Raw genomic sequence first — 19,257 nt, 5'->3', positions numbered from 1 at the left:
AATAAATATATATTATCTATATATATATATATTTATGTATATATATATAGAGTGAGAGAGAGGGAGAGAGGGGGTTGGGGATGGGACGGAGAGAAATAAAGGGTTCTCATAGAATTGAACGCCTAGTTATTCGACTGCGCCCACGACTCCTGCTTTTTTATATGTACACGCGAGGAAGCAAAAGGTAGCTGCCTCTGGCGCACAGCCTCTGCTTCGTCGACTTTCGTCGCGGATCGAGCCCCCTCGTCAGAAACGACTCGGTAACGGTTCTTATCACGATACAACCTCGCTGCGGACGATAAACATTTAATAAACGATTCGACGCGTTACGCTCTCTCCTTTAAACCGAATGTCTTTCACAGGCGCGCACGTCTCGAGATCATTAAAGTTCACTGTGGATGCTCGCTGTGCTGACTCGGATCTCCTCCTCGTGGAAGTCTGTACAGTCGGCTGGATATTTTTGCTGAAAATCGAGAAGTTCGTGAATCCTCGGCACCTCGTTCGTAAATAACAGAGATCATTGGATCGCGGGTTTCTATGCGTTCGTGGGAATATCGCGGAATCGCGCGGGATGTACTATAGAAAATGTTCGAACCGTGTAGCGTATGCAACGTTCGTCGAGCGACGATGTTTAACTGTAATCCTGAGAAATTGAATTTGCATAGATAGCCGCAGATCATCTTTTACTTACGATACATCCGCTGTGTTCCGTGATTGCTCCGTAGAGCGGCCAGAAACTGGTTCCTAGTTTGTTGCTAACAGCCCAAGCTGCCGGATAGCTCGTCGCGACGAGCAGACCTTTCCGCAGAGGCGACTGCTGTTTGTCCTGCTCGTTTTGCTCGTTTATGGTGCACAGAATCTGGCTGGCGCACTGCGGCCTCTTGATCGACCATTTGTAGGCTCGATAAGACTAAAAAATAACCGATGGATATCTCGTCAGTCGTCTGGCATTCCAAACTTCTCCGGCTTTCTCTCGCGCTCGATTTCCTACCTTCAGCATGGGGTCGATAATATCGTGATTGATCATTTCGCTGAGTCTGTTGCTGATCTCCCTGGCGTTCACCCGGGACATTATGAACCCCTTCTCCGAGGCCAGGGTAATTAACTCCTGCACGTACGCGACTGCCGGTCTAATGTACTGCGAGCTGTCGATCTTCATGCCCACGTGCCTCTTCGCGACAGCGTTCACCACCCTGTTCGATGGCATAAAACACTTTACCGATCCTTTTCACTGAATTAACCCTTTGCACTCGGAAATATCAGATTTTACAATTTTACTGCGTCGAATCAATGACTGAGTCACCTCCCGAGTGCAAAGGGTTAAAGAATAGCTTTGTGGATCCAATGTCTTCAAATAGCCCCAAATATTACCATTAACGTTCGAGAGCAAAGGAATTGACTCTAAGCTCGTTCTCATAAACAACGTCGACTACAAATTAGTCAGAAGTCAGAAGATCCCAAACTCTCACCTGGACAAGCTGTCCACCGGTCTCTTCGCGTCGAACATGGCCGACTTCGGGAATCCCTGCGACTTCAGGAAGCTGTTGCCCACGAACTGCGCCGTGCTCAGGTACCGCTGCTGTATCTGCGGGTCGGACACGTGCGAGATCCACTCGCCGACGTAGTTCGTCAACGCTCTGATCCACCTGCGCCGCAGGGACGGGTTCTCGAAGCTGTCCAGCATCTTCTCGTACTGGAGGCGCCCCTCGGGGTCGGACATCTGGCTGACGAACTGCGACAGTCCGCTGTTCTTCCACAGAGTCTGTCCCAGTTCCGAGTTGCTGAAGTGCTCCCATATCACGTGCAGGTTCTCCAAGATGGGCGGCATGTACCACGAGTGGCTGGAGTGATCGTGAGGGTTCTTGGGCTGGCCGTCGACGTCGTTGCCACTGGCGAAGTTCTGCAACAGCATGGGCAGCAAGCCCATCACGAAGTCGGCGTTCTTCTCGCCGCTCTGGCCGAACAAGGTGCTGCCTAAACTCAAGAGGCTGTCGAAGTCCAGGCTAGACTCCTGCTTCTTCTCGGCTTCTCTGACTCTCTGGCTACCGTCGTCGACCTCCCTGGTGGCTCTTTGATGATTCTCTTCCTTGGTATCGGTGCTCACCATGCTTTCCAAAACAGATCCTATCACCGAGTAATCGATCCCCTGGCGGTTCTCGTTGGTCGCGAACAGGGTGCCTATCCCCGAGATGATCTGCCCAATACCGTCTAGATTCGATTTGCCCAGCATGCCGTTCTCCTGTTCAGTGGAATTCTACGATTAGCGGGCTTCGCGCGCCAGCATTCTAGGTTTCCATCGAAATCTACCTGTTTCCCGGTGCCCGGCTGCACGAACGCGCTGGCGAAGCCCTGCAGCGCGTTCAGGTTGTCCTTGTTCGTGAAGAAGGACTTGGCCGCCTCGAGGAACACCGCGGAGGCATCGTCCTCTTCGTTCTTCTCGCAGCTCGCCAGGCTGAACAGGATCAGCAGGATGCACGTTCTCGGCAGCAGCATCTTTCCTCCGTCAATTCTTCAGTCCTCGCCCGTTCCTGCGGAAATCAACGAGTCTGTCATCTACCTGGGCGAACAAGCGACCGTGGAATCCGCTGGCAAGCGGTCCTAAGCCACGGAAGGCAGGAGTCGTTGACCTTCAACCGGACCCTGACGCTGGTCGAGTTATTTTAGGAAGGCGCGGCTTTTTCGAGGCCGTCAGCCGACACACCGGAAACGTTTCGGCTCGTGGTCACTCTGGTGTACCGTTGCGTGCGTCTGTTTCCTCTCTCTTTCCCGCGCCGCGCAACAAAGGACGATCGTCGACAATGCGTGCCGTTGTCGCGCGGCGTTCGAAATATATTAGACACCCGTGTTACGCGAATTCCTCTAACCCGAAGATGCGACTACTGTCTTCGTAATACGATTCCTCGTGTAACGCGATATGCAGTAGAATACATGAACGTCTCGTATTTGACAATGGCGTGAGTTGTAGTTCAGCGTTCATTGTTTCCTTAATTCTTTCTTAACACTAGAACTACCGAGTTAAATCGTCCTTTTCAAATTGTTCTGTAGAAACCTGAACAGTGCAATTATTAAGACTTGGTTTCCAATTCAGTTTGTGTATAAATCGGTTTCTCTAGTACCTTTTCAGAGAAGCATCTGTTATCTGTCGAATAACTGGGAAAAATGGAATCAAGAGGTTCTAGTGTTAATTCCCTCCTTCTCATTTTCTCCTTGGTAATAGTCACTCACATACCATAGTTATGTAACTATATTATACGCGAGAATCTCGTACAAATTTCCTATAACACAAATTCATACGTATCAGTCACATTATACGTACGTCTACCGATCCAACAATTCAATCTCAATCTCGAATTCCAAGAACTACGTTCATCAAAGTGTCCCCAATACAAGTATCAAACATTCCAGAGCGAGAGATCAACTTGCTTTCGATAGGCCGCTGTCCTCCCGTAGAATTCGAAAATGTTCAACGGGGCCGACCTTGGGATTCAGCGGATCGGAAGAGCGGAGGCGTCGACGGCGCTAGCACGTGGTGAACGGAAAAGAAACGGCGAACAATCGGAGCGCGGTGTATCCTAACGCGCAATTCCAGTACCGTAAACCGTATGAAATTGACATTCTCGAGGAGGAACGACGATTCGGGCTAACGGTACCGGCAGTTACTCATCGTTCCTCCGACGCGCCGAACTCGCGTCAATCGAAACGGGGCACCCGGCCGGCCGGGATTCCATTCGCGGGACCGGGAGGGTAGGCGGTTCCTCCGGTCGAAATTGAAATCGAGTACACGTCCAACGGGTTGGCCCTGTTTCGGCCCGGATTCGCCGTATGACGCGCGAGTACCGATATTCTCGGAGCGAACCCGCTGCCCGGATACGCTTCCAGCCGAGCCGCGATGAGAACGAAGCGTAGAGGTACACGGTTCCCTCGTACAATGAAAGAATTTATAAATAATAACACACCTAGGGATCTCCAATCTTCTATAATTCTCGAAGACTTACCGTTACAACACCAAAGAAATATATTCCATCGCTCCTCCGATCAACGTTTCCAGCCTCTGCAGCTCTACTATGAGCGTCGCGTGTTCTAATTCACCCTTTGTACTCTGTGGGCTCATCATTTATAGCGCTGAATATAACAAGGTTGAAGGAACTACTCTAATATTATTGCATTTGCTACGTTTTGTTCTTAAAAAATGAGAAATCTAAGAAACTACTATAAAGTAGCTTAGCGTTGGTACCTTCGAAAATCGGTTGGAGTCGTGAAGAAACGTCTAAGAGTCGCTATGTGCTCTAAACAATTCGTATTCGCGTTTGATCGCCCTATTGGATTGGAGCGCAAGTCTCGAGGAAAGGTGCCCAATGCAACCGGCGGCTCACCGTGCGCGCGAAAGCGAGCGAATCCGCTGGCCGACCCAAAAACGCAACGAAATCGACCCTGCGAGGGGGCCGACCCAGTTTCCGAGCGAACCTCGCCGCGCGCACGTTTATTTATCAATTTCGCGCGTAAACACGGAAAGTGCAAGATGCGGTTGTTCGCGTGGACGAGAGGGAAAGCGCGAGCGGAACGTCCGCGAGGGACCGTCCTCCGCTTCCAAGGTCAGGCGACGCAATTTCCTGGTTCAGGGGCACCGTGCCTCGTGTCGGCCCCCTTCGTTGGCCGATTTCCCTGACCCCTGTCGCCCGGCGTTTCCTTTTCCCCGGCCCGTAGAGCGTGCGGGGATGAAAACTGGTAACGGTACCGATTCGCGCATTATTAATGGCTCTGCTCAACAACGCGTACCGTTCTCGGGGATCGACGCGACGGCCGATGGCGAACCTATTAGGCCATCCGGAGGTTCACGGGCTCCCAGGTAAACCGGCATTTTGCCGCGTAATTAAAGGAGCTCGTTAGACACGGTCAGCCTAACTTCGTACGCCGGCTGAGCTCAATTTGCCGCGTCCCGCGCGGCTGTTCGTTCTCTTTCGAGCAGGTTACTCCGGAATGCTTCGAGTTTCGAGGATTCGAAGATTTTCCGCTTCTTCTCTGTACTTAGATAATAATGCCGTGGAATTAGTGAATTGAGAATCGCTCGCTGCTTGAATGATAGCGTTCCCGAATGAGAACCTGATTAGGTCATTCTGTACGTAATTGTATTCTCTTTGCACTTTGTTGGAGACAAAGATTTGAAGAAATCTAGTTTTTGTAACACTGTAGTTTTCCTAAATAACATCAGCTTGTCAATTTCGAATGGCTTGAGAGTATGTGAACCTTTCGACATTTAACCCTGTGACTCGCAGTCATTCGGTTCGATCTAGATTTTAAAAATTCTAAAATTCTGTATTGAATATCTAGTTTCATCTGCTGTTGTCTCTATCATATGTTGTCTCTATCTAATACCATCCGAAATTACATCAAAGGTTGAAGTTCGAACGAACACGGATGTTCCCCGAATCTTTCGGCTCCTCGATCTCGGTCGCCGTAGGGCCGAGGCACGGGAGTTTTGGTCATGCACGCGGAATCGTCTCGGCATTCCTCCGCGATTCGGTGAAAGGCGGCGCGCACGCGGAACGGACGAGCCGCGCGGACAACGGACACGCGAGCCGAGCGTATTCGTCATCCGGAACTTCGTGTTCGACGATTATATTCCTGACGTGGTTACCGTTTTCGTTATCATTACAGTTAGCATTGTCACAACGAGCGGCATGAGATAACGACCGTCAGTCGCCGCGACACTTGAGTTTCCCTGCGAGCGCACGTTTTCCAACCGGATATAGATTTTGGGGAATCATTTGCGTAATGAGAAGCATAACAATAATGCAGTGTAATCTAAATATTCCGGTAAAACGGAATTCTCAGAGGAGAAACATGAATATGCAATTCCAGCTTAGGGTGTTCAGCAGTTTCCAAAACATTCATACGAAATCTATACATCGACGCTTCTAATTACGATCCTCGTCGTGATCGTTAATAACCCACTATACAACGATCCCACAAAACAAAGAAATGAAATACAGTACAACATTTTCAGTGGACTAGTTGCATTGCAATCGCGTGTAGTACTCGTGGCGAATATTTAAATGTTCGACAAACATAAATATGTATTACTCGATTCCTTTCAATTCAAACTAAACATTCTTCTTCTGTTATCAACTGTTACGCTCGAAACCTTCAAGTAAAATATACCTCCAATTGCCTTCTGTTCCCAATGAATCATTAACTTTCCTTTTATCCGTCACAATTAAAACAGAGTCATACGACGAGTTAATATCTAAGAAACTGTGAATCTAAAATTTCACGTTTCACCTCCTCCTGTCTACCCTCCCCACTCGTCGACGTTTCATTCCGTTCAATGAGTCACGCAGCGCGTACCGAAATATCGAGTGAGACGATGGTGTTCCACAATCATTTAGCGAAAAAAAATACGGTGAGTCGCGATTATACCGTTCGAAACGGGCAGTTATCGGTATGCAGATAACGAAGAGCCTTGGACGTCTCCCAAAGGCTGCGCGAACTGGTAATCGAGGCGAGAATAGCAGTAAAACCGTCCCCCGTCCGCCTCTCACCGAGAATCGAGAGGTTCCAAGCGGATCCGGCCGCGGCACCCGCGGGAACCGTTCCCGCTCGGCTTTCGGGGCTTCTTTTCCCGGCCGAAAACCGGGAGACTCGCTCCCGATGGGAAATTCTCGAAACGGGTTATGAAAATCCGCGCGGCTGCGGGGCAACGGTAGTCGCGATCAACTAGAGCGTGCTCGATAACGCTCCCATCGTGGATACGATCATTCAAGCCTGACACACCGGTACTCGAACGCGCGTCGCACGCCTCGCACACGCACCGAGACGAGAACCGCTTGCGCGAATCGCTCAATCGGGTTCACTGATCCATGGAGATCGATTCAGGAACGAATCGCGCTGCTCCTCGCGTAATGCGGAGAACCTCTTAATGATTAGCTCGGGATTATTGTTTCCGCCGTTCTTTCGACTACCTTGCGACGAGTGCTGATCTCTGGGAGGACGATTAGGAAATTAACCCTTTGCCTTGCAATAACGTGTCGGACTCGTGATGAAGATTTTAAAGTTTAACAAAGAAATAGAATTCTTGTGAATTCAAATGAGATATTCTTTTGTTATCGATTGCTGTACTTTGTACCAATTGCTGTAGAATATACCTAGATTGTTTGATTTTCAATGAATTGTTAATATAGTATCATAGTTGAGAACATCATAAGAGGTTCGCTTTGTACGTTTATTTCTGCGTTGCCCTTTGAAGTACGTTTCAGAGCAATTCTCTTCAGTCGTTCTCAAATTCAAACTCTTAATCGCTCATCAGGGATCTTATGATTCTCTGAACGAGTGTCTTGGAAAGAATACAGATTTCTGTATCAATGATGAGAAGCTTAATGCATTGACATTATCGAAAGAATTTGAGGATTTCCTCGATTTTCATTAGACACACGAAACTTTCGACGATTATCTGTCTTAGAAGTATCTATCTTAGAAATCAGAAGCTTTATTAACACGCCCTTCGAACGAAATTTGAGGAAGTCCTATTTATCATAGACCCACGAAATTCCTGACGATTCCCTGATGGAAAGAGTATAGAACTTCGGGATTCCCAACGAGCAAGATTGAATCTATCAATAAACTGCTCTATGGCAGGAGGAATATAGAAGCTCCACTCGAAGCGATCCAATAGAAGTACTTAAGGAAAAAGTGGCACTCGTGGAATGAAGTGGAAGATCGACGGATCGACGTGCACCAGAGAGCTGGCGAATTAGACAGTCGTGAAACGAAGGGAGTCGTTCGGCCAAAGACCTTGTCCAGCCGCGTGAACTTACTTCGAGGCAGTCGTTGTCGGGAATAATCTTCGAGGCGTCGGTCGCCGGCGATCGGAGAACTCGCGAGCAGCCGATGAGAGTCCCGTTGGTCTCGAAATCCGCCTGAGCACCTGACGCGGCGGAGGTTGTGGCGTGACTGCCGTCGAAGGTAGCCCGACGAACGGTACTTACCGACCTGAAGCAGGTAAGCACGGCCACGAACGCGTTGCAGCACACTCCGTGCACCGGTTGTGTGCAGCTCGAGCGAGCCGAGCCGAGCCGAGCCAAGCCGATCCGAGCCAAGCCGATCCGAGCCGTGAAACGGAATATTTTCGAGAGGCTGCGCGACCGTACGCTTCCAACTGAATGGAGGAGATATTCGATTCGCGCGAACCCGTCCGCTCAGCTGGAGCTTCGAGGAAACTCGCGTTGTACACCTGCTCGCGGAAGAATACGCCTATAAATCATCGGGACTCGTTGGATCGGAGTCTGCCACGATTTTCGCCTTCGCCCGGCGTTAACCGGCGGAGCGGCGTACAACTGGCAGATCGGAATGAGCCGTTCCTAGCTTCTTTCGCGATTATCGAAGATGAATGTTGCTTTTAGAAGCTGTTAGACAAGTTTCAGGGTATACGGATTAAAATAGGAAATTAGAAAGTCGATCTGATTGATGATTCTAACGTTGAAAAACAGTTTGGGGCCGAAATGTATGACATGTTAGTTTATTCGTAGGAGGATCTTGAATTTTATAGGGGTTTCGTTATCGAATTCGATGTTCCTCGTTGAGTTTTCTACGGATATGTTCGTCGGAAGGTTTCTTTGGTGGATGATAAAGTAGAAATGAATTCTGAAACAGTTCTGGAGGGTCTCCCTTTATCGCCATCTTGGAATCTTGATCCCTACGCTGTACGTGTATGATAAAAACCGGCTTGGATCGGAGTTGCGTAGGATCCCGGCACTTTCGGTAGTTCCCTGCGTGACTCGGCGAGAGCGAGTCATCGACCTGATCGACCCAGGGAGAAGAATTGGGGAACGCGCGCGTCAACGGGGCACCGCGCCATGGCGTCCCGTTTTAATTCGAAACGCCAAGGTCGCGGCTCAGCTATGCGCATGAGCTGGCTGTCGCTCCGCCACGCGGTGTACTTTTTATTTAGGCTTTACGGGATTGAAGTAAACATTAAAAAGGCAAGGAAAACATTTCAGCATTTAAGACGGAGAAATGGATTACCTCGATCAATGAAGCTGCTGATTTCATTACGATTATCACGATAGTTACGAAACAAGCAGTATTCATTTCAAACATTTCAAAGTTATCTCTAAGACTTTCATATGTTACCTTACTCAACGCAACCCTGAGCACTCCAAAACTGTTCACCAGAAATGATACCAAACATCACAAAAAAATGAAACTTGTTATTTGTACTCGGAAATTTCTCACTAGAAATGTTTAACAATTCTGTCGGATCCAAGGGAGATCAGCAGTACATTGAACAAAGCTATTCTAAATTTCTAAAGTTCCAAAGTTCAACGCTAAATATCAGATTCTACAGTTTCACGCGTCAAACCAAACGGTGACTGATTCGCCTTCCGACTGCGGCGTTAATGCTTCCACGTCTAAGTTTCATATTGAATATTATCATCAATAATTCCCCTGGATCAAGTGTTGACTGAGAGTGATACCCCGAGTGCAAAGGGTTAACGCTATTAACGTCCAAGTGGCAGCACGCGATCTGCCGATCGGCAGGATCCGACCGTCCGCAGCCGCTCGACCGCGTTTCGGCTAACCCCGTGTATCTCCCGGTGAACAGGTGTTGCGCGTATCGCGAGAAAAGAAAAAGGAGAAGAAGACGTGGCGAAAAAAACGCGCCGCGCGCTTAGGCGGCCGAAGGTGAAGCACCGTTACGGGGATCGGAGGTTCGTCTTCGGATTCGCGTTTTGCCCGGTGAACTTTGATACCTCGACGGAGGAGCGCGAAACCGTTTCCTCCGCTCGTGGCTCGCGGTCGCGATGAGTCACTCTCACGATCTCGTCCTGCGTCCCGTCAATAGTTAATAACGCCTCCGTCGCGCGGAGAGCCGCGACAGCTGACGGCGGAGTCCCCGGTCCCGAGGACACCGTTCTCTTTCCGGTGTCCGTTCCGCTCCGCCCGCCGACTTCTCTCGGCGCGGCTTTATTACATTTTTATCCGCACGAAAACTACCGCCTCGCCGCAACGAGCGGCCGTCCGCCTGAATAAAAGATCAAAGACACGCGGCCCGGGGGAACGCGACGCGCACGTAAGTGGGCGTCAGCGTTTCATCGGCCCGCCGGTTACACGATAAATCGTACGCCGCGGTGAACCGCAGGGAAACGGAAAGGTGTTCGCGAGGAGACGCTCCGCGGAACCCGACGCGTTGTAAGAAATTCGCTTCGATCCGTTGATATCCGGGGAGAATGGCGGAGAGGAAACACAGGGGGGACACGGCAACGGGCTTCGTCGTTTCCGAAAGGGTGCTTCGCCTGTTGGGGATCTGGCCCTTGAACGCTGACTGCGTCTTTAAGTCATCTCTGGGGCGATGGTGCTTCGCCATGCTGACGCAGGTAGTTCTGTAGAAGTAGATCTTGGATGCTGCTGTTGAGAATCGTGTCTTTGGAACTGGGAAAGAAGTCTTTAACGCGAGTCTTTGAACTTCAGAGTCGTCTGTTACTATATTAACGCGAAGAGGAAGCCTAGGTAATTTGAAATGCTTCGGAGATGGAGCTTTGAGTTTGAAATCGCCTATGCTGTGTTAATATAGCAACAAATCTGACAGACGGAGTTTCAGCGTTCGAAGCTTCGAAGCTGAATCTTGGCTTCGAAGACAGTCTTTAAGGCGAGTCTTCGAACTTTAGAGTCGTCTGTTACTATATTAACGCGACGAGGAAGCCTAGGTAATTTGAAATGCTTCGGAGATGGAGCTTTGAGTTTGAAATCGCCAATGCTGTGTTAATATAGCAACAAACCTGACAGACGGAGTTTCAGCGTTCGAAGCTTCGAAGCTGAATCGTCGCTTCGAAGACAGTCTTTAAGGTTCAGCGTTGAAGCTTCGAAGACTCTTGTGTTTTACTGGAAGATACGTGTAGGTTATTCCGGTTGCCATCAGTGTGCACCTGAAGATCTTCCAGAAATCTTTCTCCTGACTAGGTGAGCACCATCTGCAGCCTGTCTCTGGAGGTCTACCGTCACTGCCTGGACCTGGACGACACGATAGACGCGTTCGTCATGGATCTCTCCTCCGTCATCTGCCTGTCGAAGGTGTTCATCCTGCGGTTCAACTGGAAACACACCTACTCCCTCGTCAATTCGATCACGGAGGATTGGTCTGATGTGGAGGACTTCCGCTACCGCAGTGTCATGACTAAGTATCACGAAAAGGGGCGAACCGTGTCGCTGCTGATGCTGTACCTGGGCTACGCCTCCGGACTTTCCTTTGTCGTCAAGGCTTTGCCTCTGCACATTCTCCTGCCCTTTCAGGTTGAGTCAGTCTGTTCTGTGGATCAAACGTATTCGAGTCTTTGAAAGTTTTGGAAATATTCAACAGACGATATCTCCTAAAACTAATGGGAAAACACACTAAGGCAAAGCTGTTCTGTCTTAGTACTTCACATTTGTTGCATCACAAAGCTTAACGTTATATATGAGATTTAAACGGTTTACGTTTCAAAGATCAGATCTTGGTAGTTTCTAGTTAGCTAATAAGTAGCTAATAACCAATAGAATAGTAAGTAGCTAATAATCAATCTTTTGCTTTGAGGACGTGGCTATCAGTTATCACTCAATCCAATATGAAACTAATAAATCAAATGATAATTCATAGCCACATCCGCAAAACAAAAGATTGATTATCAGCTACTTATTTTCTATTGATTATTAACTACTCATTATCTAATTAGAAGCTACCAAGATCTGATCTTTGAAACGTAAACTGTTTAAGTCTCATATATAATATTAACCCTTAGCACTCCAGATGGTTCTGTAATCTATCGACAACTGCAACTAATTTCTATGGCATCTCTGAAAAATGCTATAACATACCTTCGATCTTCTAATAAAAATCTAATAATTATTAATAGAAAATCTAATAATTTTAGGGTAGTTTCTTTGATCCATTATAATATCTAATATTATAACTGCTGCAATATTAAAGCCCACAGAGTTCAAAGGGTTAAGCTTTATGATGCAGCAATACGTCAAGTATTAAGACAAAATAGCTTTGTCTTAGTGTATGGTTTCTTCATTAGTTTTAGGAGGGTCTTCTAGAATTTTTTGAAACGTGAACCACATATCGCTCCCTTCCACAAACGTCTCACTACGCGTTCCTCGCGCAGATACTTCACAGCCCAAGGAACTCGACGGACATCGTAGACCAGCAGTCCCTGAAAAGGGACTACTTCCTGTCGACCTACTGCGTGTTCGGCGCGCAGCCCGTGATCCACAGAGCCTGCGTGCTCGCGGTCCAGGCGGCTCACATATTCGTGAACGCGGTCGGCCATTGCGGCAACGACGGCCTCTTCTTCAGCCTGACGATGCACCTGTGCGGCCAGTTCGAGGTGCTCAAGATGAGGCTGGCCGAGATCGAGATCGAGAAGTCCGGCTATCGCAGGAAAATCGGCATGCTGGTGAAGCGGCACTGCCGCCTCGTGCTGCTCGCGGACGATCTGGAGCAGAGTTTCAACGTGGTCATGCTGGTACAGCTGCTGATGAGCCTGTTATTGCTCTGCGTCGAAGGTAAATACCTTCTACGTTCGAACGCGAAAGTTTTCTGTCACAGTTCAAACAGACGTTGACCCGGACTAATTAAATACGAGTTTCAGCGCGGTCGTTGGTCACTTTACGGCCGACTACGCTCGTCGCGTTGATAATCGCCAACCTTATTTCTTTTTTTCTTATCGTTCAACGAGCGCTCTGAATATCAACTCAGGTATTGTTAAGTGCTAATAATAACGCGCGACTCTAAAGAGACTAGGAGAATTATCCAAAAACTGCCCTTCAACCCTCTTTATCGTTATCATTACATTTTTCTATATTCGGAACAAATGACGGATATAACCGTAATTTGCCTAGATATCAGAAAACAGCTGCTATCAACACATTAGATAGAATTATTTACAATATAGCATTGTTTTCAAATAATCATCGTCTAATCGCGGAAATTGCAGTAATTGAACTCAGGTGGGATCACCGGTGACCCCCATGGGTTTTAACTGGGGTTTTGTTCATTTCAACTTATATCAGTTACATTCGATTCATTTATTTATTATTCAACACGAGAGTTTCCATTACAAATAGAGATACTTCTAATCGAAAGGAGTCAACTATCTACTTTCACCAAAAATACATTGCGTACCGGCTAATTTTCAGAAAACTGAATTGTGATGGCAATTTTCAGAGGTCAACTTATATCACTATACATAGAAAAACTCAGGTATCATGTTATCTAATATATATTAAATAGATAATCAATTCGAATTAAATTTTATATTTCTTCAATGCTGTGGTAATTAGCGAACAAAGCTGTCTTTATATAAAAACGAGATTTCTCGTTACCGGCACGCAATGTGTAATATACGAGTATTTATTCAATACTGCTCGACAGCACATGGAAATGGTACTTTTCCGTTTCCCGCATACAATGTGTTGGCAAAACAGTGATCGAGCCTCTTACCCATTCTTTCGCGACCGCTTTTCCCTCAGCTCAAGCGGTTCTCCTGAAAGCAGGTTTCATGATGATCGTCTGCCTGAACGCGAAGGACAGAGTCGGCACGCTGAAGTGCACGGTGATCGTGGTGACGTTGCTGATGCAGCTGTACGTCTACACCTACGCAGGCGACGCCCTCGAGTCGCGGACCGGCGAAATCTCGTTCGCCGCCTACGATTCGGACTGGTACCGTTCCCGGGGCCACGCGGCGAGGGACCTGGCACTGATCATCAACCGCGGGAACTCGCCCTTCCGCGTCACCGCCGGGAAATTCGTGCCCATGAACTTGCTCACGTTCAAAGAGATACTAAAAGCATCCGCCTCTTACATGTCCGTCCTGAAGGTAATGATGGACGCGTGAAAATTCGCCAAGAACGTGCCGCAGTCTTGAACGCGCTTCAGAATCGCGGAGCGATCGTCATCTTCGAGCTGCTCGGATAGGTGTCTGGGAACTAGAAGACTGCTGTCATCGCACCAGAGTCATTTGCATTCACATATTCTCTTCTCCGTGTCTGTCTCCATCTCTTCGTCTATCTGTTGAAATACAATATACCGTGTGTATCTTTTTACGACACAATAAAGACAATACTACCGTAGTCGAGCGACAAGATGGACGATCCTTGTCCCGGTCTTCAATCGAACGTTAAATCATTTCTTCGAGTTCACAAAGAAATTTACTCAAATCATGTTATTACGATTAGTTGCATATAACTAATCGTCTAACTATTCGACTATATACTTACCAGACAAGCGAAATCTCCCAACAAAGCAAACATCGCGCCAAAAGTTCTAATTTCGTAACGTTATATTTAACGAACGATCTATATCAGCTTCCCATCTCAGCCATTAGTCGACAGAACATATCACCTGTGTCCACTCCCGAGGAGCAACGAGAACACTGGACAGTCCGATAGCAGTGTCTCCGATAGCAGACCGGCAATTGTTCGCCAACAGCGAATGAATAAGAGAAACGGTTTCCGCGTCCATTGGGGTTAGTCCGGGGAGCAATCATTCGGTAGCGAAGCGCGTATCGAAGCTCTCCTTCCGGTTATGGAATGGGCGACTTCCGCTCGAGGATCGTCGAGCGTAAACGCGCTCGGCTCCGATGAAAATTGAATGATCGAACGATCCGCCCACTTCTCCTTTTCGCCGCCTGAACGCGGATTAGCTGGTTAGGAGACCGAACTCCGGACACTCCGCGATAAGGAACATTTCGAGCTTCTTTCTCTCCTCTCCTCTCTCTGCCTCCGGCGTAGTTTTCTTGGTAACGCGCAGCTGACGCGCGGTGCTATGGTCGGTTAAGCGAACGCCGGTGAATAAAACATCGACCGAAATACGCGGCGCGTGCTCGCGCTGCAACGGGAGAGGAAAAACGACGATTACCGTGGGGAACGGTCGTGGCATCGTCATCCCCTCGTGGAAGCTCCTAGGATGACCAGCACGTCGAGCAAGGACTTCACGTACGCGATGGGGCCGATGAAAATCCTCTCGTGGCCGGTGGGCACCTGGCCGCTCCAGAAATACGACTTCTTCTCGGGAATGCGCTGCGTCGTCTCTGTTGTGCTTCTGGTACCTGATGCGTGAGCTTTGACACGTCCACGTTGGAATGTAAAGAGTTCACTGCGAGGAATGTTCAGTTGCAACGTTCGATGTCTGTCGACGTGTTCACCGTTTGCACTCGAAAGCTTCTTAGACGTGTTTGCAATTTTCTGGTGCGGCGTTGATCAACATTCCACGGAAACTTTTGTATCTTGCTTATGGACTGTACTGATTTCTTTAATAAGTTTTTAATAATATTCTGATATTGTTTGCTTTGTAATGTATATTGCTCTTGACCACGTGTCGCTTAAAAATATCTTCTTACAGAATTTCCACCATACGTGGCAAAGTGTTAAATCGTCGACTGGATGAGAATCGGATATTTCGTGTTGCAACCCAATAGATTCAAATCTGACTCGATCAAATGATCGCTGCCTCTCGAGTGCGAAGGGTTAACGAGTTAGCCACGGAACATCGAACATTCGATCTTGCAATTTTCAGTAAATCAACGTATCAACCCTTATCGGTCGTAAGTCATCTCTCAGACAACAGTTTCGTCAAAACTCGTAAAATAAGAACGCGACTGCCTTGTCAATCAATTAATCAACTGCAACCTTGCGATCGCGTGTAAAAAGCTAGCGTCCGATAAGGGTCGACCACTGAGCTACATTCCTAACGCAACATTGTGATCACCATCATTCTCCATCCGACAGTCTTCGCGTAGGATGACAGACTGACGCGCGTTGCAGTTGCTGACGTTGGTCGTGATAAACACTGAGCTCTACCTGGACAGCAGCGACTCCGAGAAGAACCTGGACGCCGTGGTGCTGGTGACCTGCAGCATCCTGTCGATTTGGAAGCTGGTGATGTTCCGAGTGCGCAGCGAGGGCCTGGTCGCGAACTTCACCTCCGCGGTCAGGGATTACAACGAGCACGAGGGCGACGAGAAGCGCGCGATCATGCGGCACCACGCGTACATGGGTCGCGTCGCGTGCGGCTGCGTGATCTTCTTCTCGTACTTCGGATCGACGGTGTTCACCGCCGCGCCGATGCTGGCCGACGAGGAAGAGGAAGAGGAGTTCCTCAACGCCACGCAGGACACCGTGATGGACTACCCCATGCCCTCCGAGGCCCTGCTGAACATGCTGGATCCGCCCGCAAGCCTGTATCCGCTGATCTACGTCGGGGAATACCTGCTGCTGCTGATGATAAGCACCGGGAACCTCGGTAAATGCTCGGGCGATGGGCAATCTATGGTGTGATCAGAAGTAACGCGCTAAACAGGAGAAAAGTGTTTCAACTTCTTGCTACCGCCTTTGTAGACGATGATTCTTTGGAATATTTCAATTATGGATCTTTTGCTGTTCGAGTAACTGAATCATTCGTTTGCGACTTCGTCGAACATTCCATCGAATGATCGTCTGCAAAGGGTTTGACGTTTGAGTCGGGTCTTTGCAAAAGCCCGGTCGGAAAGTGGCGATCGCGCTTCTTTCGTTTCAGACAATGACGCTTTTCTATACGAGAAGATTGTAAATGTTCCGTTTTCCGATAGAATGGCACTTTCAGTGCAACGCAGAAGCGCCATCGCTGGCTCTCAGACGGTTGAAAGGCCACACTGGTTCGTTGATTACCGGTTTTGTCAATCTGATCGTTTTATTTGCGAAATTCATGCGTCAGTTTTACTCGTTTCTTACGCGAGAATGTACAATATAGAGGTAATAAGTAGCCACTGTAGAGTCTTAGTAACTAGGAAACGAAGGAATTGCTTGAATTATGAAAGGCTGGCCCTTGATCTACATTTCCCAGTAGCGCCAGGTTTACAGGGGATGCTGTAAGGGAGACGTGCCTTTTCGTCAGGTAGCGACTCGTTGTTCTTCGGCATCATTTTCCACCTGTGCGGCCAGGCGGAGGTGTTGAAGCTGGACTTCAGCAAGTTCGTCGGGGACACCGTGGAGAGCACCTCGGCCCGTTTCAACGTGCTAGTCGCCAGGCACCAGCATCTGCTGCAACTGTCCCGGCATCTGAACAAGACCATCAGCCTCGTTATGGTTATGCAATTGTTCACGAGCTGCCTGCTTATCTGCACGACCGGTAACAACTTATGCTTTGGTTGGTGTAATAGGCCTCTCGCGTGTCTGCTAATTAGCCGGAAGCTAAAAGCACAGAGATACGAATAAGACATTGACATTCGTGTTCAATCTCTGTCGGGATGTTTCACACTATATTCTGTTTCATTGGCGTTGATCGTTAACACGTTGACCCATGTCAGTCATTAAAAACTACCGAGCAGTTACATCGATTCTTTGAAATTTCTCTGTAGAAACTCCATGTATTGAGACTCTGACTTACAATTTGCGTACTAAGTCAACTTTAATAATTTCTTACAGAAACATCTGTTACCTTTTTAATAATTGCAAAAGGAAATCAGGAATTTCGAATCGTCTGGTAGTTTTAGTATTAACGATCGACGATTCTGAATTTCTGGAAACAATTTGTGACGGCCATAATTCTAGATTTTGCATAATGAAAATGAAATTAATCCTATACACATTATTAGAAATTATAAACTAGTTTCTGGTTTACTAAGAAAACTGTTTCGATTGCACGGGAGTTTCGATGTTTACTTGCCAGTGTTAACCCTTTGCACTCGGATGTTTCTAAAAATATTTACCATTTCTTTACGAGGCGAAGACGATGTTTGAGACTAATTCTAGAAACTAAGTATATTGAGGAACAAAGCTATTATTCCAATGTTTCACGTATCGAGGCATTTCTAGATGAAATATTGGAATGCTAAGTTACAAACGGGTGATTCAATTACTCGAATAGCAAGTCAGTTTCCTTTTTTCAATTATCTAAGCAATCGATATATAAGGTTCATCTGCTAAATGTTTCCTGTACTTCAAGGGATCTTCGTCCGCAAAGTGTCAAATATCACATTCTATAGTTTCACTGTGTCAAATCAACCGAGAGTCACCTCTCGAGTGCAAAGGGTTAAACATCAAATTCGGCGCAGTCCTGGGAGGCTTATGCTCCACCTGTCTCCCTTGTCCCAGGTATCATTCTTTTCAGGATTCCAGTTCATACTATCCCTGAGCGAGGACAACATCGTGATGGTGGTGAAAACGTTCATAGTGGTGATCACCCTGCTGACGCAGCTGTTCGCGTACAGTTACATAGGCGAGTACATGAAGAACCAATTCGAGGACGTCGGGTACTGGACTTACTGCAGCGACTGGTACACCGTGCCGCGCAAGGTGTCGCTGAACACCGTCTTCGTCCTGATGAGGACCCAAGATCCCGTGCAACTGAAAGCTGCGGACTTCTTCGTCGTCAACATGGAGACGTACATGAGCATAGTGAAAACATCTGTGTCCTACCTGTCCGTCCTACGCGCGATGGTTAACTCGTGAACGCCCGTCAGCTTCGCTGGAGCAACGCCACGCGTGCTGGCCACGGAAACAGTGTGAGAAACAGACACAGTGCACGAAACTACGAACGCTTGCAACCAGGTCGATCGAGTGTCAGTAATTGAGCAATAGATCTATCCAACGTTCCTCGCAATTCCTTCGGGGAGTCTCTAGCATTAAAGAAGTACGACTTCTAACACAGTATTATTTACAGTGTCCCTTCAGTGGTTTTGCATTGCTTCCAATCACCAGATAACTGCATAAGACATCCTCGCGATGTTCGTTGACTTCCTGTAACTCGTCCAATCCTACCAACGTTTCTCATTTAACCAGTTAACTGTGGAATTTAGTTGGAAAAACCCGTTCTGCGAGCAATGAAACTGAAAAATGGAGCGTGTACTCGTCGAAGGACGAATGCAGGTAGAGTATATTTTAATGAAAGATCAAAGCGAAACGAAGAACTACATGTTTATGTGGAAAAATAAAGAATTCATCGCTGAAAGAATTAGCATCGTGACAAGTTTTATGGCGTCTATACTCGTCGAACACAGTTAACTGGTTAATATTATTGTAGCAACTAGTAGACTACAATTAACACTAGATTTGCGGACATTTATTGTAGTTTATTCTATTGTTGAAAAGTTGATGTTCGTTCGTTTAGATCTGGGAAATGAAATGCTTGAAAATCGACATACATTTATCAAATAATGCTTATAAAATTCAGTGAGTCAAATTGACTCGTTCCGTAAATCTACTGTTAACTTACCAGTCGACAATTTGTTTCCTCGAACATCAGAAGTG

The 19,257-nt window shown here is 47.6% G+C and overlaps 2 protein-coding genes across 3 annotated transcripts; one reads left to right on the top strand and one right to left on the bottom strand.

Moving 5' to 3' along the window:
- Positions 1-64: 64 nt before the first annotated feature.
- LOC116433452 (uncharacterized) lies at positions 65-7,994 on the bottom strand. 2 transcript variants are annotated; one of them, XM_031991554.2, is made up of 6 exons: positions 7,812-7,994; positions 2,308-2,528; positions 1,470-2,254; positions 992-1,193; positions 692-910; positions 65-463 (listed from the first exon to the last, which is right to left on the bottom strand). In XM_031991554.2, exons 2-6 carry the CDS (start codon positions 2,491-2,493, stop codon positions 383-385), a joined length of 1,473 nt encoding a protein of 490 aa, XP_031847414.1. In that variant the 5' UTR covers positions 2,494-2,528; positions 7,812-7,994; the 3' UTR covers positions 65-382. The 2 variants fall into 2 exon arrangements, with proteins under 2 accessions (XP_031847414.1, XP_031847415.1); XM_031991555.2 differs by having other exon boundaries at positions 1,470-2,239; positions 7,812-7,990.
- A 2,208-nt stretch (positions 7,995-10,202) lies between these two features.
- On the top strand, positions 10,203-18,955 carry LOC116433436 (uncharacterized). Its single transcript, XM_076373352.1, has 8 exons — positions 10,203-10,370; positions 10,954-11,300; positions 12,107-12,537; positions 13,525-13,864; positions 14,827-15,076; positions 15,796-16,273; positions 16,904-17,137; positions 18,119-18,955. The coding sequence occupies exons 1-8, from the start codon at positions 10,224-10,226 to the stop codon at positions 18,457-18,459; spliced, it is 2,568 nt and encodes an 855-aa protein (XP_076229467.1). The 5' UTR covers positions 10,203-10,223; the 3' UTR covers positions 18,460-18,955.
- Positions 18,956-19,257: the final 302 nt, after the last annotated feature.

The sequence above is a fragment of the Nomia melanderi genome, chromosome 13 (genome assembly GCF_051020985.1).
Source record: "Nomia melanderi isolate GNS246 chromosome 13, iyNomMela1, whole genome shotgun sequence".
NCBI lineage: Eukaryota > Metazoa > Arthropoda > Insecta > Hymenoptera > Halictidae > Nomia > Nomia melanderi.
The sequence above is the reverse complement of the archived record's forward strand: the minus strand, read 5'-3'. Positions and strand labels throughout refer to the sequence as shown.